The sequence below is a fragment of the Prinia subflava genome, chromosome 5 (genome assembly GCF_021018805.1).
Source record: "Prinia subflava isolate CZ2003 ecotype Zambia chromosome 5, Cam_Psub_1.2, whole genome shotgun sequence".
NCBI classification, from domain to species: Eukaryota; Metazoa; Chordata; class Aves; order Passeriformes; family Cisticolidae; genus Prinia; species Prinia subflava.
Window position 1 is genome coordinate 60,525,868 of NC_086251.1, and position 17,106 is coordinate 60,542,973.

A 17,106-nucleotide genomic window follows, 5' to 3' on the forward strand; every position below is an offset into this window, starting at 1 on the left:
ACTCTGGAGAGTGATTAACCAACATTTGAATGGAGAACAAGATCTTACAGGCACTGCCAACAAGACTGCAAGTCTGTGTCTCAAGATGCCATCACAGGGGCTCACACTTGAAAGTGTCAGCAACATGTAGTTCAAGGATAATCAACAAAAATCTTTCCAAAGGGCTTTGGCTTAAGTCCCTCACACATAAATCCTTCAAAGCAGGCAGAAACAGTGTCCTGAGCCACACCTTCAACCCCCAGCTCCTGCCACAGTCCAACCTTCAGCTACAAAATAAACACACACAGGGTTAACGATGAAGAATATTTACTTTCCTTCATATGGTACATTCTGTAAAGTGCTAAGTTCCTAAATTATACCGAGTTAAAACGATACACGGCTCTAGTATTTTAAACACAATAAATATAGAATGAGCCTTGTGCAACTGCACTTGCAAGTTTTACTCTTTTTTTAGTAGACAGCCTAAATTTAGTAGTCAAAATAGCCTCCAATAGTGCTCCAAGAAAATCTAGGAAGCAGTTATAAATAAAATCACATCCTTCAGAGCTATCCCACGCACTTCTCCTGTCCACATTGCACGGGTAAGCAGCGCTCCTGCGAGCATATGGAGCGAGGAAAAATAAGGAAGCTGAAAATTACCCAACAAAAAAAAGCAAAATCCTACAAGATAACGCTACATATCCTCCCATAAATAGTCTGGCTTCCACATTTAATCTTAGTGCACACACCCCAGGTCCTTTATTTTTAACTCCCGTTAAAAAACTCTTCCAGGAAGAACATCTTGCAAGACATGGGTCGATTCATCCTCATCTTGCTCCTTTTTGCTGCAAAGTGGAAAAGACTCCTGCACGAACTGCCTGCACATGGGGCACTGCTGGAAATACTTGATGCAGCCATCGCACAGGCACGTGTGTCTGCAGGGCAGCAGGACCCAGTTCACGGGGCCGTTCTGGCAAACAACACAGTCTTTGCTGTTTTCTTCCTGCAATTCTGGTTCATCTGCAGCCAGCCCAGCCTTTTCCAGCAGCCCTCTGTCAGTGCTGCTCTCACCAGGGAAGGGATCGCTGCAGGGGGGTGCAGGACTATTTGCAGACATGAAGAGTTGCTAAAATACACATAAACACAAATATTTAGGAGTGAACAAACTTTTCCCCACCTCTGCACACACACAGGTGCAATGCTGGTTCCACTGGATCCATTCACAGTGCCAGACCCTGTGTGGGTCCTGGCAGCTGCCCAGCCTCCAGTTAAAGGCATTTCAGAAACATGAAATTACATAAAACACGGGAAAATATTAAAGGTAAGTCCTCAGACCTTGGCTGCATCAAATCAACGTCATGCATGAACTTTAACAGAAGTGCTCAGGTTCTGAGCAGCTCGGGTTTGTTTCTGGTCCATCAGTCTCTGTGCCTAGAGGGATTTTCTATCCATTCCTACCAAAATTATATCCACCACGCTGTCAAATCTGCTTCACTCAACCCATTCTGCTCTTGCTCATATTCCAATCCCCTACTCCTATTTTTGTCTTATTTTACGTGAAGCGCAAATTCTTCTGGGCATGACTGCTAAGTATAGTGCAAGAAAAAGGAATTTTTAAAAAGTAAGTTTCTTCTGAGGCTTTCCTGATTTAAACAGAATTTTGAAGAAAGGAAATAAATATTCTGGAAAAAAGCAGCATTCAACAGTGACTTTCTTCCTACTGCTTTACTAACTGGACACTAGGACTCCTGGATTAGAAGCAGGTAATTTCTCCAAGAAATCTTGAATGTTTTAGTGGAAAATATTTCTGTACAGTAGGTTCCTGTGGCACTACTTAACTGATAAAATAATTTTAACAACCATCCAGTTCTTTGCATGACAATAGAAGTCTTGTACTAATTTAGGCTCCTGAAAGCCTACACAAGCTAAAGTTAACACTGTCATTCACGTGAAACCAGACTCCATGCATGGCTTACCTTCAGATCATGGTATTGACCTTGAGCTAGGAGGAGATACTGGTACAGAATTCGGCAGGAAAGCCTGTAGCTTTCATCAGGAATGTGAATTACAGCCACCATTGCAATCTACAAACAAAAACATTTCTATTTTATTTAAGTTTAATAACTTAGCACTTGGGCTGAGAGAACAGGGGGTGTTCACCCTGGAGAAAAGGAGGTTCCAGGGAGAGCTCAGAGCCAATTCCAGGGCCTAAAGGGGCTCCAGAAGAGCTGGAGGGGGACTGGGGACAAGGGCTGGAGGGACAGGACACAGGGAATGGCTCCCACTGCCAGAGGACAGGGATGGATGGGATATTGGGAACTGGGAATTCCTGGCTGTGAGGGTGGGCAGGCCCTGGCACAGGTTGCCCAGAGCAGCTGTGGCTGCCCCTGGATCCCTGGAAGTGTCCAAGGCCGGGTTGGACAGGGCTTGGAGCAACCTGGGACAGTGGAAGGTGTCCTTGCCCATGCCAAGGGTGAAATAAGATGATCTTAAAAGTCCCTTCCAACTCAGATTATTCCATGATTCTCTGATTTACTTTGGTACAGCTTCTGACCCGCTTAATTCCTTCGACAATCGGGAATTCAGCAATGTTGACTTCAAGAACTGATCAAGAGAAAAAAAAATACACTGGACAAGGTATAAACAGGATGTGGCACAACAGAGCCCTTGTTCCAATATTCTGTACTCCTTCAGCTTCCCACCCTGCTCCCCTATGGAGCTCTTCTGGGCCAGTTTATAGAAGAGGCCTGCTCTGGCTGCTCCCACCTCATGGAATTACACCCCAAACTGGAAAGACACCTGAGGAGTCTTCTCCACTTTCTGCCCCTTCCCTCACAAACGCACAGACTGCAGTTCTTGGATTCCAAAAATCACTAAGAAGTGTCACTGATCGGCTTGTAATCTGAGCAGGCAAAAGACAAATTTCACTGGAAAGGATTCTGAGCCCCCATGGGCTGACTTTAGATAACTCCTCTGGAAATACAAGCACTCCAAGCTGTGCCTGACAACCCCCACCCTGCCCAAATGACGTAATAGCCTCTAAAAAGCTGGGAAAAAGAAAGTGAAATTCAATATTATTGTAGTTCCCAGAAGCTGTCAAAAGAGAAATGAAATATAGAAGCTGTTTTGTTTTAAAAAGAAATTTAAAGGCAAATTAGACTTGCACTTCAAAATCCACACATGGCTAATTAAATACAGAGTTCAAATGTGTATGTACCTACACATATGGATTTATAAGAACTGAATTCACTATTCCTTGGCAAAAGGGTCTCTTTTTTCTAAATCACAGTGCCTGAGATCTAAGCTTCCACTTTATCCGTGACAATCTTCCAGTAATTTCTGTAACTTTATATATGGTCATGCTAATTTTCTAGATCTACAGGAAAATTGTGGCACAAATCCAAGTAGGGATGATCTTGCCACAAAACCAGTTAGGATGAAAATCAGAGCCCTCCCCAAGGAAAGAGACACTGGAACACCATCCACAGTGATGGACACCCACACAGACCCCCCCAAATAATTCAAAATGGTAATACCACACTGGCAAAGATCCATTTCCACACTCCATTTCTATTTTATAAGTTTGTTTCAACAAACCAGGCACAATTCTGACATTTGTCTGGCAAGGAGTTCAGGTGGAGTTACTCCTAGATTGGATTTATGGATTCTAGATGTGTTCCTCTCCTTCAAAACCAGAGGAAAAATACCTCCCTCACTCTCCTTCCACACCTTTCTTCTATGTCAGAGTTCAGAAGAGAGGTGTTACAAATTCATGCCCATGCTAATGTCAAATACATTCAAATATTGCATTTAGAGTCTCTTTATGTTCAACTAATCTGACATCTGAACCTATAAAAATATATTAAAATATTAAAACATCTCAAGTGGGGACAGGAGGGAAGAGGGCAGTCCTAAAGTCAAGAAGCCAGGGACAGCCATCACCTGGAAAAGGGACAGATTTCTCAGGCACAGGTGTGATTACAGCTTGCAGGTGAAATAATGGAAAAGTGTTCAGTGGATTTGGGCAATTTGCCTCTGCGTTCAGTTGTGCTACTGTTCAAGGAGTTGGTGCAAGCAGATTATCAATCCAGTGAAGAGATAAGAGATAAAGTATGTCTCAAAGCATTCAGAGATCATCAATTTAGAGTTTATAAAGGGTATTAAACAGCACTTGGCAAGCACATGGCTGCTTTAATAGCAAGAGATTAGGAGGAGACATTTTTTGGGGAGCTGAGTATCTCAGCCTCAAGCCAGACCTTCAGCCCTTCCTGTAAGTGCCCTGGAGTTGGCTCCTGTGAGACACAACCATGACACAGACCTGGAACAGAAAGCTAATTTCTATGTTTCTAACAGCCAAGTCAGCAATCAGCTCCATATCTGTGCCAGACACAAAAAACAATCCTCCTGCCTTGCCAATAGAATCCAAGAGCCCACATAAGTGCAAGAGCTCCACCACAGGCCCATGTGATCTCAGAAATCAGAGTAACAGGTTGCTAAAGAGCCCCAACCCTTATTCCTCTCACCACAGGGACTTTGGAAGGCAGAAGCTTTGGGGAAATCACAAGCATCTTTTAAATGCTGTAGTGAATAAGTAAAGAGTAAGCAATGTTTCTCCATTGCCTCTTCAAAGACTGAGGTTTAGAAATTAAGGCTTTGAACTGCTTTACTTTAGAAAATAAAAAAGTGAGGGACCAAATTCTAGGGAGTAGGAAAGTGCAGCTGCTTTATTCAAGCCTTTCTCCTGAAAAATTCAGACCTTAAGCACAATGACCCTGAAATGTACTCTGATATTACTTACAATATCATATATTTCTCTGTCTTCTTCATCTGCTAACGTCAGCAGTGCTACCAAGGGATAGCGAGCTCTAGGCACGGGGCCAAAATCCACAACTTGAGCATCTTCTGGTAACTGACAATATTTCTCTGTCTTGTCATTTTTTTTAATGCTTTGTCTGTGTCAAGGAAAATAATCAGCGGCTGCAATTGCAGACAAATGTGACGTTTGCATAAAGAATATTTCTCATTGTGCTTGCTCACAAACGAGTTGTGCCAAAATCCGCGGCGCATTCACCAGCCTCAACGCTCCCTGTGCCAAAAAAATCAACACATTTTGTCAAAACAAGTCAAAAAAAGGATACAAGTGCTGTTGTTTGTAGAGGTATTCGTTGTAGAGAGCATCCTCTAATGCCTGAGGAGTCTTTATTCTGAAGCAGTAGACGTGTTTCTGCAGCGCTTCGTGGAGTTTCTGGACGTTGCAGCCCCAGTAGCAGGTAAGGACACAGTCCTCCAGGCAGTCAGGTGTGAGTGTTACACCCCCTGGGAGAAAGAGGAGAGGGGTTTCATTAACTCACCACAGGAAGGAATCCTGGAATAGCCAGGTCTAGATGCTTGAAGAGCTACAAGCAGAAAATAACTTAAGTGTCACAGATTTTTATCATAGAACCTTGAAATGATAGAACAGCTTGGGTTGGAAGGGACCTTAAAGCTCATCCAGTTCCACCCCCTGCCATGGCAGGGACAACTTCCACTAGCCCAGGCTGCTCTAAGCCTTGTCCAACTTGACCTTGGACACTTCCAGGGATCCAGGGGCAGCCACAGCTTCTCTGGGCACCCTGTGCCAGGGTTTCACCACCCTCACAGGGAAGGATTTCTTCCCACTGTCCCATCTATCCCTGCCCTTTGGTAGTGGGAAGCCATTCCTCCTTGTCCTTCCTTCCAGACTCTTGTAAAAATCTCTTTTTTCTAGGCTCCCTTCAGGTACTGAAAGGCTGAAATTAGGTCACCTCTAAAATGATAAACATGATAAAATAACAACAATTATTTATCACTGTAAACAAATCTAACGACTTAGATTCAGCTTAGTGTTTATGGAAGTCAGTGGGGAGGAGGAAGTGGGTGTTACGAGATAAAATGGCTGATTAAGCTCACAAAAATACCACATGCATTTTATGAACGGTAAATTTTAACTTCTGGTAACACTTTACTCACTCACTGGCAGATCCAAGAGCACAAGCCTTAGCCCAAAGTCCATTCCCTCCTGAGATAATGGTGTTAATTGGATCACTCATCTACAAAACTCTCTGTGGTCTCAAAGAATGAGGCTCTTGATCATGCAGAAGGAGTAGAAAAAGGCTATCTATGCTCTCCATTCTTTTTCCAAACACTGTAAACTTCTAAACACTTTGTGCACAAAGAGGAGCAGGAGTGCTCAAAGCTCCTGAAAAATCCCAGCTACCTGAATTGTTGGATTTGTTGTGTTGGGGGGGGTTTATGTTGAGGGAGGGGGAAATCTGCTGCAGCCTTTCCTCAGGCATTGTGAGGCCACACATCCGTGTGGGTGGGAGATGCTCAGCCCTGCTCACTGCTCCCCAGAGATGCAGAGGGCCATGAATTCCACTTGCTGTGTGTGTGATTTCAGGAATGAGAGGGATGGCTTGAACTCTGATCCAAACAGATCCTTAAATTCAGTTGCCATTGGAGAACAGATAGAAAAAGAATGTGATGATTTATTTATCTATTTATTTAAAATAGTGCACTTCCAAACACTGCTGAAGAGCTGGGCTTGGATTTAAGTGGGTGGCACATATTCCATAATGAATTCTGTACAATTCTACAATTCCATGGAATTTATAGAAACGCCCACAGTGGTTGGTAATGTGCAAATGTTTTAGTTACTTAAAGATCTGTAATAGCAGGAAGTGTTCCATTAATGAGAATTAAGTTGTATCTCCATATCCAAACATTTCACTTTTAAAAACACCACGTTTATAAACGTGTAAAAGCTTATTTCTGTTGGAATGGAAGTGTATTTCTAAAGAATTATGATAGAGAAAAAGGATGAGAGCAAGAATGATGACCTTTAAGGTCCCTTTCAACCCAAACCATCCTATGATTCTAGGCAGAAAATGGAAAATACCAAGTTCAGCATGCAAATTGACAAAAATCATATAAGAAATCCACTGACTTGTTACTGAAGCTGCAGCAGGATTAGGGATCTCCAGCCCAAAAGGATTCTTCACTTGTCTCATCCGCTTTTTCAATACCCTTGTGCTGGAATCTGTCTCTTCTGAGTTCCTCAGAATAACGGGAACACCCAAACCAAACCTAGGAGACACAAAACAGGAAGAACAAGTGGGTTCATGTTAGTGTTAACACACTTGATTTCTTTTTTGTCAGCTCTAAATAACAAACAGCAGAACAAACAGGGGTAGCTTGCCTTTCCCGAATATCTGGTAGGATGCATGGAGAATATATCCTGACATTTCGACTCCAGCTTTTTGTCAGATGGTGGGAGTCTGCACAGGGATTCAGGCAATCTTTAAAGTGGGAATATTTTGCTCTGGGTATCCACAAAGGGAATAAAATTAATGAGAGTTGTCAGTGCCCTCTAGTGGTAAAGGATTAGGCCAGAATTTCCTCCCATCTGAGTCTTGCCGAGCTGGGCACCATTGCAGCCTCCTCCCGTGAGCAGAGACACTTTGCACTAGCCCAGGTTGCCCCAAGCCCCATCCAACGTGGCCTTGAACAATTCCAGGGATGGGGCAGCCACAGCTTCTCTGGGCAACCTGTGCCAGGGCCTCATCTCCATCACAGCCAGGAGTTCCTTCCTAATATCCAATCTCCAGCTGCTCTCTGCCTGTTTCAAAGCCATTCCTTTCACAGAAACATTTGTGTTTCACCAGTGGCATCACCCAAGGCTCTCTGCCTTCCTTGATTTGAGCACACAGAGGGTCAGCTCTCTCTGCTACAGGGGAAAACACCCACAGTGACTTCCCTGGGGCTGTAGGGGAATATTCCAGTTAAACATCTCACAAAGAAACCAGAGGTTTCCCTGGTTTCCCCAGACAGCTCTTTCCTTTCTTCAATATCCAAACCTCAACGGAGCCAAACTCTGCAGCTGCGCACAAAGGTGTGTCCTGTTTTACACCAGAATCTGCCTGATTGTGAAGGAAAATCCCTGTTCCTTGGAAGCTTTCTTTGCTGCTGGAAAGCAACAGGATTATCCTCATGAAAAGCAGCAAGATAAAAGAGCCTCTGGTACTGTTTTAGCAGCAGCTGAAGGCATGAAGGCCTTTCTGTTCCACAGCAAGGTGTGGTTTCCCTTAAATTTTAAGTGTAAGAAGTGTAAGAGGGATGAATAAAAATACAGTTTTTATTTTATGATCCAACGGTCCAGATCATTAGCTGGCAGAGGAGAAAATTAATTTTTCAGAGCAGCACTGGCTTAGAAAAAGCAGGATTTTCCAAGGGTTTAGTTAATGAATTAATGTTTCTGCAGAACCAGACTTCCAACAGGTGCTGAGCCTTCAGCTCCTCCCAACAGGAGCATTCTCCTCCAACTAAAAATACAATGCCCAGGTAAGCAGGTGATCTAAATTCCACTTCCTCCCAGTGCCCAGGGCACCTGTGGGACTGGCTCTGGAAGCTGCCTGTGCATTAACCTGCTTGGACTGTGAGCAGAGCCACAGGTATCCAGGGCTGGCCACAGGAACAGACGCTCCTCCTATCACTGCCACGCTTGACAAATGAGAACGTGAACATTCCTGAACACTTGGTGTTTTTCAGGCTGACTGACAGCACCACAAACACTTCATTAAATAAATTAATGCTGAAAATTATGGGGGAGCCCAAATGCCACTGCAGCAACAGATCAGGTATTCTGTGCTCCGGTGACACCATTTGCATTTACAGTGCTCTGTGTGGCAAATGAAGGACTTGAGCTGTTTTCCTGAGCAAATTCAGGAGCACTTGTGCTGTAACTGCAGCTGCAGGCATGGGGAAATCCCTTGGAGGCTCCTGGTCATGGCCAGGGCACAGGAGAATTCCAAGGGAGCAGCAAATACCTCTGAGCAGCTGCCCACACATTCACCTGCTTGTATGTGCTGAGCTCCTGGCTATGGCTCCTCCTTGATTAACAGGCCCTTAATACTCCTGTTTAAAGAAAAAAACTGCATATATTTCCATAAACTGCAATAACAGTGCAGGTGCAGCTGGAATCTCTGATCCTGAATAAAAACATGCCTCTGGACAGTCCTCTGCACACCCTGCACCCAAAGACTCCAGTGGACAGGTGTGCACATGTAAGGATCTTGTAGCACACAACTATTTCAAAACCTTTTGAACAGGGGATTGTCAGTGTTTACTACAAGTACAAAAATAATGATTAAATTGGCAAAAGGATCAGTGGTTAGGGACAGATGATAAAGATTCATCTAAATCATGGTTCAGTATCATCATTTTTTTAAAGATACCTTTATCACCAGCACTTTGCAGATATTCAGGGGAATATCTGCAATCAGGGGAAATTCAACAACTCAAGTTTTATTTTCACCACAAGCCACACAAGTTTGGTGTAGCCACAATTCCTACATGAAAGATTTTGATTGCCAAACAATGCTCTGCTCTTGGCAAGTACCAGTATTTACATTTACAGCCACTCCCGAGAGTTAGGGACATTCACGGAGCTGTTTCTGTAAAAGGCAACAGCGGCATTTTTGCAGCATCCCCTCACACACAATCAGAAGCTCTTTCACTCACCACCCCCCGAGACATTTGAGGAGATCAGTTCACAGATTCACAGAATCATTTATGTTGGAAAAGACCCTGGCTGCACCCAGGGAGTTGTGCAGAGCCACCAGGTCCCCCTGAGCCTCCTTTTCTCCAGGCTGAGCCCCTTTCCAGCTCCCTCAGCCTCTCCTGGGGCTCCAGACCCTTCCCCAGCTCTGTCCCCTTCCCTGGACACACACACAGAGCTCAGTAAATACAAACGTATTGTTGGCAGATATTATGAATGATATTACCAAAAACATTAAGAAAACACTTCGGTATTATTAAAAGAGGAACGAGCTTAACAGAAGTACGTATAATTCCTTTTTAAAATTCTTTTTATTGCTCGTTTAGAAGCCCAGGAGGGTTTGGGTTGGAAGGGACCATTCGAAGCCCCTGCCGTGGGCCTGGCCTTGCCCCCCTTCAGCACAGCCCAGGCCCCCTCGGCCGAGCCCCACCGGCCCCAGAGCACTGACCAGCCGAGGACGAGCGCGCTGGTGACGAGGAAGCAGACGGACACCAAGGCGATGTAAAACAGCGGCGAATACTCGTACAGCGTAACCAGGAACACGGCGGCCATCGGGGCGGCCGCGCCGCCCTCAGCCCGCGACTGAAGCCGCTGCCCTCAGCCTGCCAGGGACGGGGCGGGACCATGGCGGCACCGAGTGAAGCCATTGCCCTCAGAGTGCCAGGGACAGGGCGGGACCATGGCGGCACCGAGTGAAGCCATTGCCCTCAGAGTGCCAGGGACGGGGCGGGACCATGGCGGCACCGAGTGAAGCCGCTGCCCTCAGAGTGCCAGGGACGGGGCGGGACCATGGCGGCTCCGAGTGAAGCCGCTGCCCTCAGCCTGCCAGGGACGGGGCGGGACCATGGCGGCACCGAGTGAAGCCGCTGCCCTCAGAGTGCCATGGACGGGGCGGGACCATGGCGGCACCGAGTGAAGCCGCTGCCCTCAGCCTGCCAGGGACGGGGCGGGACCATGGCGGCACCGAGTGAAGCCGCTGCCCTCAGAGTGCCAGGGACGGGGCGGGACCATGGCGGCTCCGAGTGAAGCCATTGCCCTCAGCCTGCCAGGGACGGGGCGGGACCATGGCGGCTCCGACTGAAGCCGCTGCCCTCAGAGTGCCATGGACGGGGCGGGACCATGGCGGCTCCGAGTGAAGCCGCTGCCCTCAGCCTGCCAGGGACGGGGCGGGACCATGGCGGCACCGAGTGAAGCCATTCCCCTCAGAGTGCCAGGGACGGGGCGGGACCATGGCGGCACCGAGTGAAGCCATTGCCCTCAGAGTGCCATGGACGGGGCGGGACCATGGCGGCTCCGAGTGAAGCCGCTGCCCTCAGAGTGCCATGGACGGGGCGGGACCATGGCGGCTCCGAGTGAAGCCATTCCCCTCAGCCTGCCAGGGACGGGGCGGGACCATGGCGGCTCCGACTGAAGCCGCTGCCCTCAGAGTGCCATGGACGGGGCGGGACCATGGCGGCTCCGAGTGAAGCCGCTGCCCTCAGCCTGCCAGGGACGGGGCGGGACCATGGCGGCACCGATGAAGCCATTGCCCTCAGAGTGCCAGGGACGGGGCGGGACCATGGCGGCACCGATGAAGCATTTCCCTCAGCCTGCCAGGGACAGGGCGGGACCATGGCAGCACCGAGTGAAGCTGTCAAGGTTATCTTTCCCTGAGATTCTCCTTGGGGTTGCTGTTCCCCAAGGTAATAAGGTTTTTCCCCCAGGGTTGCTGTTCCCTGGGAGTTTCCCCTGGGTTGCTGTTCCCAGAGTTAATCAGGTTTTCCGTCTTCTCTTTGCCCTAAGTGTTTCACACCAGAGGTAGAGAAGACAAGCTGAGTCTGCCAGTGCACATTTCCAAGGTTGTTTATTCTTCATTATCTCAGTTCTTTTTCAGCTCTGCCAGGCCTCCCTGGCAGGGTACATTATCTCAGTTCTTTCTCAGCTCTGTGAGGCATCTCCAGCAGAGCAGGACATGCGGGGGACTGGGCGGATCAGAGAGCCCCACACCTTATGTACAGTACCCCTGACCCAACCACTGTCCGAGACGTATTTTTTATTTACAAAATTGTACCAATACCTACTACCTATGCTAACATGTCATTTCTACTCTAAGCCAATCTCTAAAATCCAACTCAGCAAAAGATGGGGGACGAGAACAAGAACAAGGAGCACAGGGGCCACTCCCCAATTCCTCCATCTTGTGTCTTCAACCCCATATACTAAAAATCCTAGAATCTACATTTACATTCTATGATAAACTAAATACTACTTATTTTGAATTCTCACAGCTTGTGATTCTTCACACACTGTGGGCATTCACTCCCATGGCCAGGGATCAGAGGCAGTGTCCTCCTGGGCTCTGTGTGAGGCTGGCTGAGCCCCTTGTACAGATCCCAGACCCCCCTGTCCGGTCTCCAGACCCTCCAGGGTGGCCAGAGGGATGTTCTAGACTCCAACATGAAGCCATTGCCCTCAGGCTGTCAGGGACGGGCTGGGACCATGGTGGCCCCAGAGTCCCAGGGTTGACATAGACACGTGAAACGTCACAGATGAAATAATATGGCAATGGCAACTTTATTGAAATACATGGCAAAATCAAAGTATCATTTGTACCCATATATCAATATCTAGAGTTTCTATCAATTCCTATATGTATAGCTATTATATATTCTGTGGCATCCATTACATGAACTATGCAATATACAATTTATAAAATAGACTAAAATGTACCCCTGTGCATTATTATTGTAAAATTCTCCCGCGCTATATATCAGATATAAAATGCATATCACATATTTCATATATTACACTACAATGTAATGTTTTTGTAAAGCTAAAAAAATTAGTACCTCGTGACTAATAAATTAATACTCCTGTTATAGATACGTATTACAGTATTGGCTTTTTGCAAATATTAAAATGAATGTTATATGTATAATATTAAAATAAATCTGCTGCAAGGATATAGATTTTATGGTTTTGCTTAGTCATGGTATAGAGTTATGCTTGCAATTGAACTGTCAGTGTTCGGTTGGGATAACATCCAATTAACAAGTGAACAGGACCGTGCTATTGATATGCCAAATTATCAGCACTTGCTGTCTGAAGAAAGCATGGACCACAGCCCAAACTGGAGCTGATAATAAAACCACAGCCAAGAAACATGCATGCTCTAAAAAGGTGGACCCAAGGAGTGGCCATGCTAAACTGTTCTTAGAAAAAGATAAATATGCATAATAATTCATGCATATGCAACAGGCCAATGTAATAGAAAAAGTATTTAAAGAATCTCTCCAAGATAAGAAAGTGTGCTCTTGGCTGACTGCCAAGACATCTGCATGGTAAAGGTGCCAGGTCCACTGCATTAACCCTTTGCTTTCTGTCTACTAATTGTCTTATTTTTTTACTAAACCTATTTCTTAAAATTTACCAAGACAGTGAACCTCATTTTTCACACTCCACTCCAGCAAAATTCTAGTATTACATTTCTTCTAGCTTGTACGTATAATAATTAAACGGTATTAATAGATACCAACAAAAAATGTTATCTAAATAAAATTTAAAAAATATACTTAATTCTAAGCTGCAGGGACAGCTCCAGGGCCCGTGGCTTCCCAGCGCCCCAGGGCAGGCTGAGATGGGCTGTGGGGAAGGAAGCCTTGGCTGGGAGGGCCATGAGGCCCTGGCCCCGCTGCCCACAGAAGCCGTGGCTGCCCCAGCCCTGGCAGTGTTCCAGGCCAGGCTGGATGAGCCTTGGAGAACCTGGGATAGTGGAAGGTGTCCCTGGCCTTGGCAGCACGGCTGGAACAAGACAATTCCTAAGGACCCTTCCAGGCTAAGCCATTCTGTGATTCTGTGATCAGAGGGGCTGGAGGTGGCTGCGTTTAATTTGTGTTTAGAGCCAATTCAGCACAGTGAGTTTGGTTGAGTTTGAGGAGACAGTTCACAGGCTCAGATTCACAACGTGTGATATTCATCAATACCACAGGTCTGGCCGAGATCAATAAAGTCCTGCATGCTCCAGATTCTGCAATATTCCATTTTATTGAAACAAGAGCAAAGCCATTTCCAGCTTGCCACTCATAAATGCCCTAAGTATACAGCATTAATATGGGTTACAACAGATACTGACACTAAATACGTGCTCTATTACTATTACTATTACTATTACTATTATTATTATGTAATTACATAATCAACTCCTTAGAATTACTTCATTATATAATAATTACATATTTCATATCTTTTATATTATTTATAGCAGTTTACTATTTTGTTATTTTACTATTCTATATGATAATTGGTAAACTTTAGAGTATATAATCTTTATACACAATATATATATGTATGAAAAAAAATCTACGTTCTTATATATACAAAATTTCAGATCAGCCCCAACACAGTTGGTCCAATGCTGATCCAAGGGTGTCCCGTCTGCAGACAAGGAGAGACTCCATCCATTGACTGATTTTGGTCAGGCAGTGCTGATTTTTCCTCTTGGTCTTTTTTGCCCTGTTTCTTTTTCTTTTTCTTTTTTTGTCCCACATTCCTGCTTTTTTCACAGTCCACATCTCAGCCTTTCTCAAAGGCCGGGAACAACTGCACGTTCCAGGTGGGCTTTGGTGACTTTGGCCCTCCCTGCATGTTCGGCGTGTGGTCTCTTCATGAGCTTTTTTTGGAATGGGAGAGTCCATACATAGGCGGGGCTTCATGCAGATCTGGGTGCCCTTTTTTGGAAAATGACACAAGGAGGGAGAATAAATCCTCCCATGCCCTCCACCTGCTGAGGCGGCAGGAGAGGCTGTGGGACCTTCGCCACAGCCTTTGCAGACATTTTCTTCTCCTTAAAGCACCAAATTTGGACTGTGAGGTGCTTCTCCGCTGCCAGGTGTGAGCAGCCCAAGCACAGCTCTGCTCTCATAGCCATGACTCCGTGCCTGCATTCCTTCAGTCTTCCCCGAGAAGGATTCTCTCGAACCGCGTTCGCAGCACCTGGTACTCACTCATGGCCTGCCTGTGGGCGGCCGATTCCTGCGCCAGCTGATGGAAGAGATTGCACGTCTGACCCGTCTGCACATCTCGGGGTAAACGGATCTCTTCAGGAAGCCTGCGGTTCCCCACAATGAAGTGGTTGAGGTGTTTTGCTTCCACACATAAGTGCAGGCTCTCGATGATGTCCAGCAGTCGCAGCAGAAAATCTCCCCTGCGCCACGATGACACGGGCACGACATTGAGCAGGTGCATGACAATGGTCTTCATGGTGTAGGTGGAAAACACATCACAACCCAGCTGAAGACGGGTGAAGAACTGCAGGCATTTGAGGTGCAGACTGTCAGGTGGGGCCTGGCTGGCGATGTGGTTGAAGAACTTGGTCTCTGCCACAACATAAGTCTCAGGCCAGGTTGTGCTTGGGGTGTAGGCCTCTGCAGTCTGGCTGCTCACAAAGATGTCTGAGTCATCTCTCCTCACCCCAAACAGCATCTCCATCCTGAAGCTTTCAATGCCATTGGTCACCTTGAACTGGCAGGAGCGTCTGGAGGGCAGCAGCGTTAAGTGCCAGTTGTGTGAGTGAGGCAGAGCTGGCCAGACTGCTCTCACCAGCTGGCAGAACCAGCGGGCAGTTTTGTGCACATCCAGGTAGGAGCCGATGCACAGGGTGTCCAGGAGGCTGGGCTCCTGACTGCTCCTCAGCTCCTCCTCGGGCTGGTGCAGGAAGCACAGCAGGTTCTCCCCCTGCTGCTCTCCTGTGCAGGTGCACTCCAGCTGCACGCGGACACGAAAGTTCCTCACGTGCCTGTGCTCTGCAGAGTCCAGCTCCAGGTGGAAGCTGTGGCCTGGCGGAGGAGTCATGGGGATGAGCACCTGATACACAACGTCCTGCTCACGGGGACTCCAGCCTTCAAAGGCACTGCCCACCCCGATGGCTGGCTGCAGGACTGGGTAGAAACTGTTTGATAAGACCTCTCCAAGGTAAGCTATATAGTTATCCATGAGGCCAGTTATCCATTCGCAGCCTGCCTGCAGCTCCTGTACAGGCCACTCTATGCGCTCCATTAGAATTCTTCCAACGTTATCATCAATATAATTTCCTTCTTCTTGGACATCATTTGCCACATCATTGTTGTCTTCCTCCCGATTCACATTGTCTTCTTCATTTCCAACGTCTTCATTTGCCTCCACATTTCTCGCTTCCTCTTCAGCTGCACCATTGTTTTCCTCTTCTAACTCCTCTCTCCTCAGGCTACTTTTCCACCCAATAAACCAGAGCACCAAGACCAGCAGCACGAGCACAGCAACAGCCAAGGGCTGCAAGAGCTGCACCTGCTTGAGGGTGAGCTGCTCCACCTCCCGCTCTAGCCGAATCCTCTCCCATTCCAGCTGCTTTGCACGCACTTCCATGCGCAGTTGGGTCTCCTCATCCCAGACATCACCCACGGGCTGCGGGTACTGGATGAGGCTCTTCAAGAGCACAAAAAGGAATATTATGGAATTCATGGTCTGCAGGAGAATGGAGAGAAGGCCTTGAGTGGGGCTGTGAGGGAGGGAAGTACTGCTTGCTGGAGGGAGGGCAGGATGCTCAGGGATCCGAGGGCAGGAAGGACAGGGCCCCAGACAGCTGGCAGGCAGCAAGGCCAGTCCCTCTGCCCCTGCAGCAGCAGCAGCAGCACCGTGGGCTGCCCAAGGCTGTCCCATCAGGGGCTGTCCCTGCATGCAGGGGGAGAACCCAGCCCCGGGTGAGGCATTTCTGCCCCAGCCCTTGTCCCCAGCCCAGGCTCCCCAGCACGTGCGCACTCACCGCTTGCCCAAGCAATGCTGGGCCAGCGTTACCTGCTGGGGCCTTTTAGAGCTGCCCCCATTGTGACACGTTCTCCGTGATGTCACAGGTGTCACAGCACATCACAACCCAGCCAGCCCCACCCTTTGTCCCCACCCTGGCTCAGCCACTCAGAGTGGCCCTGGTGTAATGCTTAAGGCTGCCTTAAGGCTCCTCTGTGCCCTTGACTGTGACTGCAGTCGTGTGTCCCCCTCTGGCTGTGCCCAGCCCTGCTGTCCCTGCTGTCCCTGCTGTCCCTGCTGTCCCTGCTGTCCCTGCTGCCAGAGCCCTGTCCCTGGGCACAGCCCATGGGGCGCTCCCTGCTGCAGCCTGGCCTGGCCCCAGAGCAGGGTCCCCTGCGGGTGGCCCCGGGGTGGCCGCGTGTCCCCAGCCGGCTGTGCCTGGGCAGCTGCCTCAGCCCTGAGGGGTGCAGAGCTGCGGGAGCCCACGGCTCTCTGCCGCCCGCTCTCCAGAGCTCCCTGCTCCGGCTGGCAGGGCCTCAGCGCCCGCCCTGTGCCCTCCCTGTGCAAGGACGGAGGCGCCAGGCCCCGCTCGCTGCCCTCATGGTGCCACTCCTGGCCCCAGAGCTCTCCAAGGCCTTCTCCAGGGGCCCTTCCTGCGGCCTTTCAGGCCCTGCAGGGGCCCAGCAGAGCCCTGCAGAGGGGCTGTGTCCAAGGGCCTGCAGGGACAGCTCCAGGGCCCGTGGATTCCCAGCGCCCCAGGGCAGGCTGAGATGGGCTGTGGGGAAGGAAGCCTTGGC

General features: G+C 48.1%; 2 protein-coding genes across 2 annotated transcripts; both read right to left on the reverse strand.

The window, feature by feature from the left end:
• Positions 1 to 289: 289 nt before the first annotated feature.
• Positions 290 to 10,199, reverse strand: CGRRF1 (cell growth regulator with ring finger domain 1). The gene is made up of 6 exons (XM_063399658.1): positions 10,002 to 10,199; positions 6,944 to 7,083; positions 5,118 to 5,295; positions 4,778 to 4,925; positions 1,956 to 2,063; positions 290 to 1,105 (listed from the first exon to the last, which is right to left on the reverse strand). The coding sequence occupies exons 1-6, from the start codon at positions 10,103 to 10,105 to the stop codon at positions 755 to 757; spliced, it is 1,029 nt and encodes a 342-aa protein (XP_063255728.1). The 5' UTR covers positions 10,106 to 10,199; the 3' UTR covers positions 290 to 754.
• Positions 10,200 to 13,967: 3,768 nt separating this feature from the next.
• LOC134550661 (inositol 1,4,5-trisphosphate receptor-interacting protein-like 1) lies at positions 13,968 to 16,243 on the reverse strand. The gene is made up of 2 exons (XM_063397392.1): positions 15,759 to 16,243; positions 13,968 to 15,716 (listed from the first exon to the last, which is right to left on the reverse strand). The coding sequence occupies exons 1-2, from the start codon at positions 16,241 to 16,243 to the stop codon at positions 14,480 to 14,482; spliced, it is 1,722 nt and encodes a 573-aa protein (XP_063253462.1). The 3' UTR covers positions 13,968 to 14,479.
• Positions 16,244 to 17,106: the final 863 nt, after the last annotated feature.

What these genes read in the sequence shown, in the direction of transcription:
- CGRRF1 (XM_063399658.1), bottom strand. Translation starts at nt 10,105, where the DNA reads ATGGCCGCCGTGTTCCTGGTTACGCTGTACGAGTATTCGCCGCTGTTT. An exon ending in TGCTGCAGCTTCAGTAACAA is followed by an intron (nt 5,296 to 6,943) that starts GTCAGTGGATTT and finishes TCTTTCTCCCAG; the next exon opens with GGGGTGTAACACTCACACCT. An exon ending in CTCTACAAACAACAGCACTT is followed by an intron (nt 4,926 to 5,117) that starts GTATCCTTTTTT and finishes ACACAGACAAAG; the next exon opens with CATTAAAAAAAATGACAAGA.
- LOC134550661 (XM_063397392.1), bottom strand. Translation starts at nt 16,243, where the DNA reads ATGCAGGGACAGCCCCTGATGGGACAGCCTTGGGCAGCCCACGGTGCT. An exon ending in AGTAGCCTGAGGAGAGAGGA is followed by an intron (nt 15,717 to 15,758) that starts GTTAGAAGAGGA and finishes AGAGGAAGCGAG; the next exon opens with AAATGTGGAGGCAAATGAAG.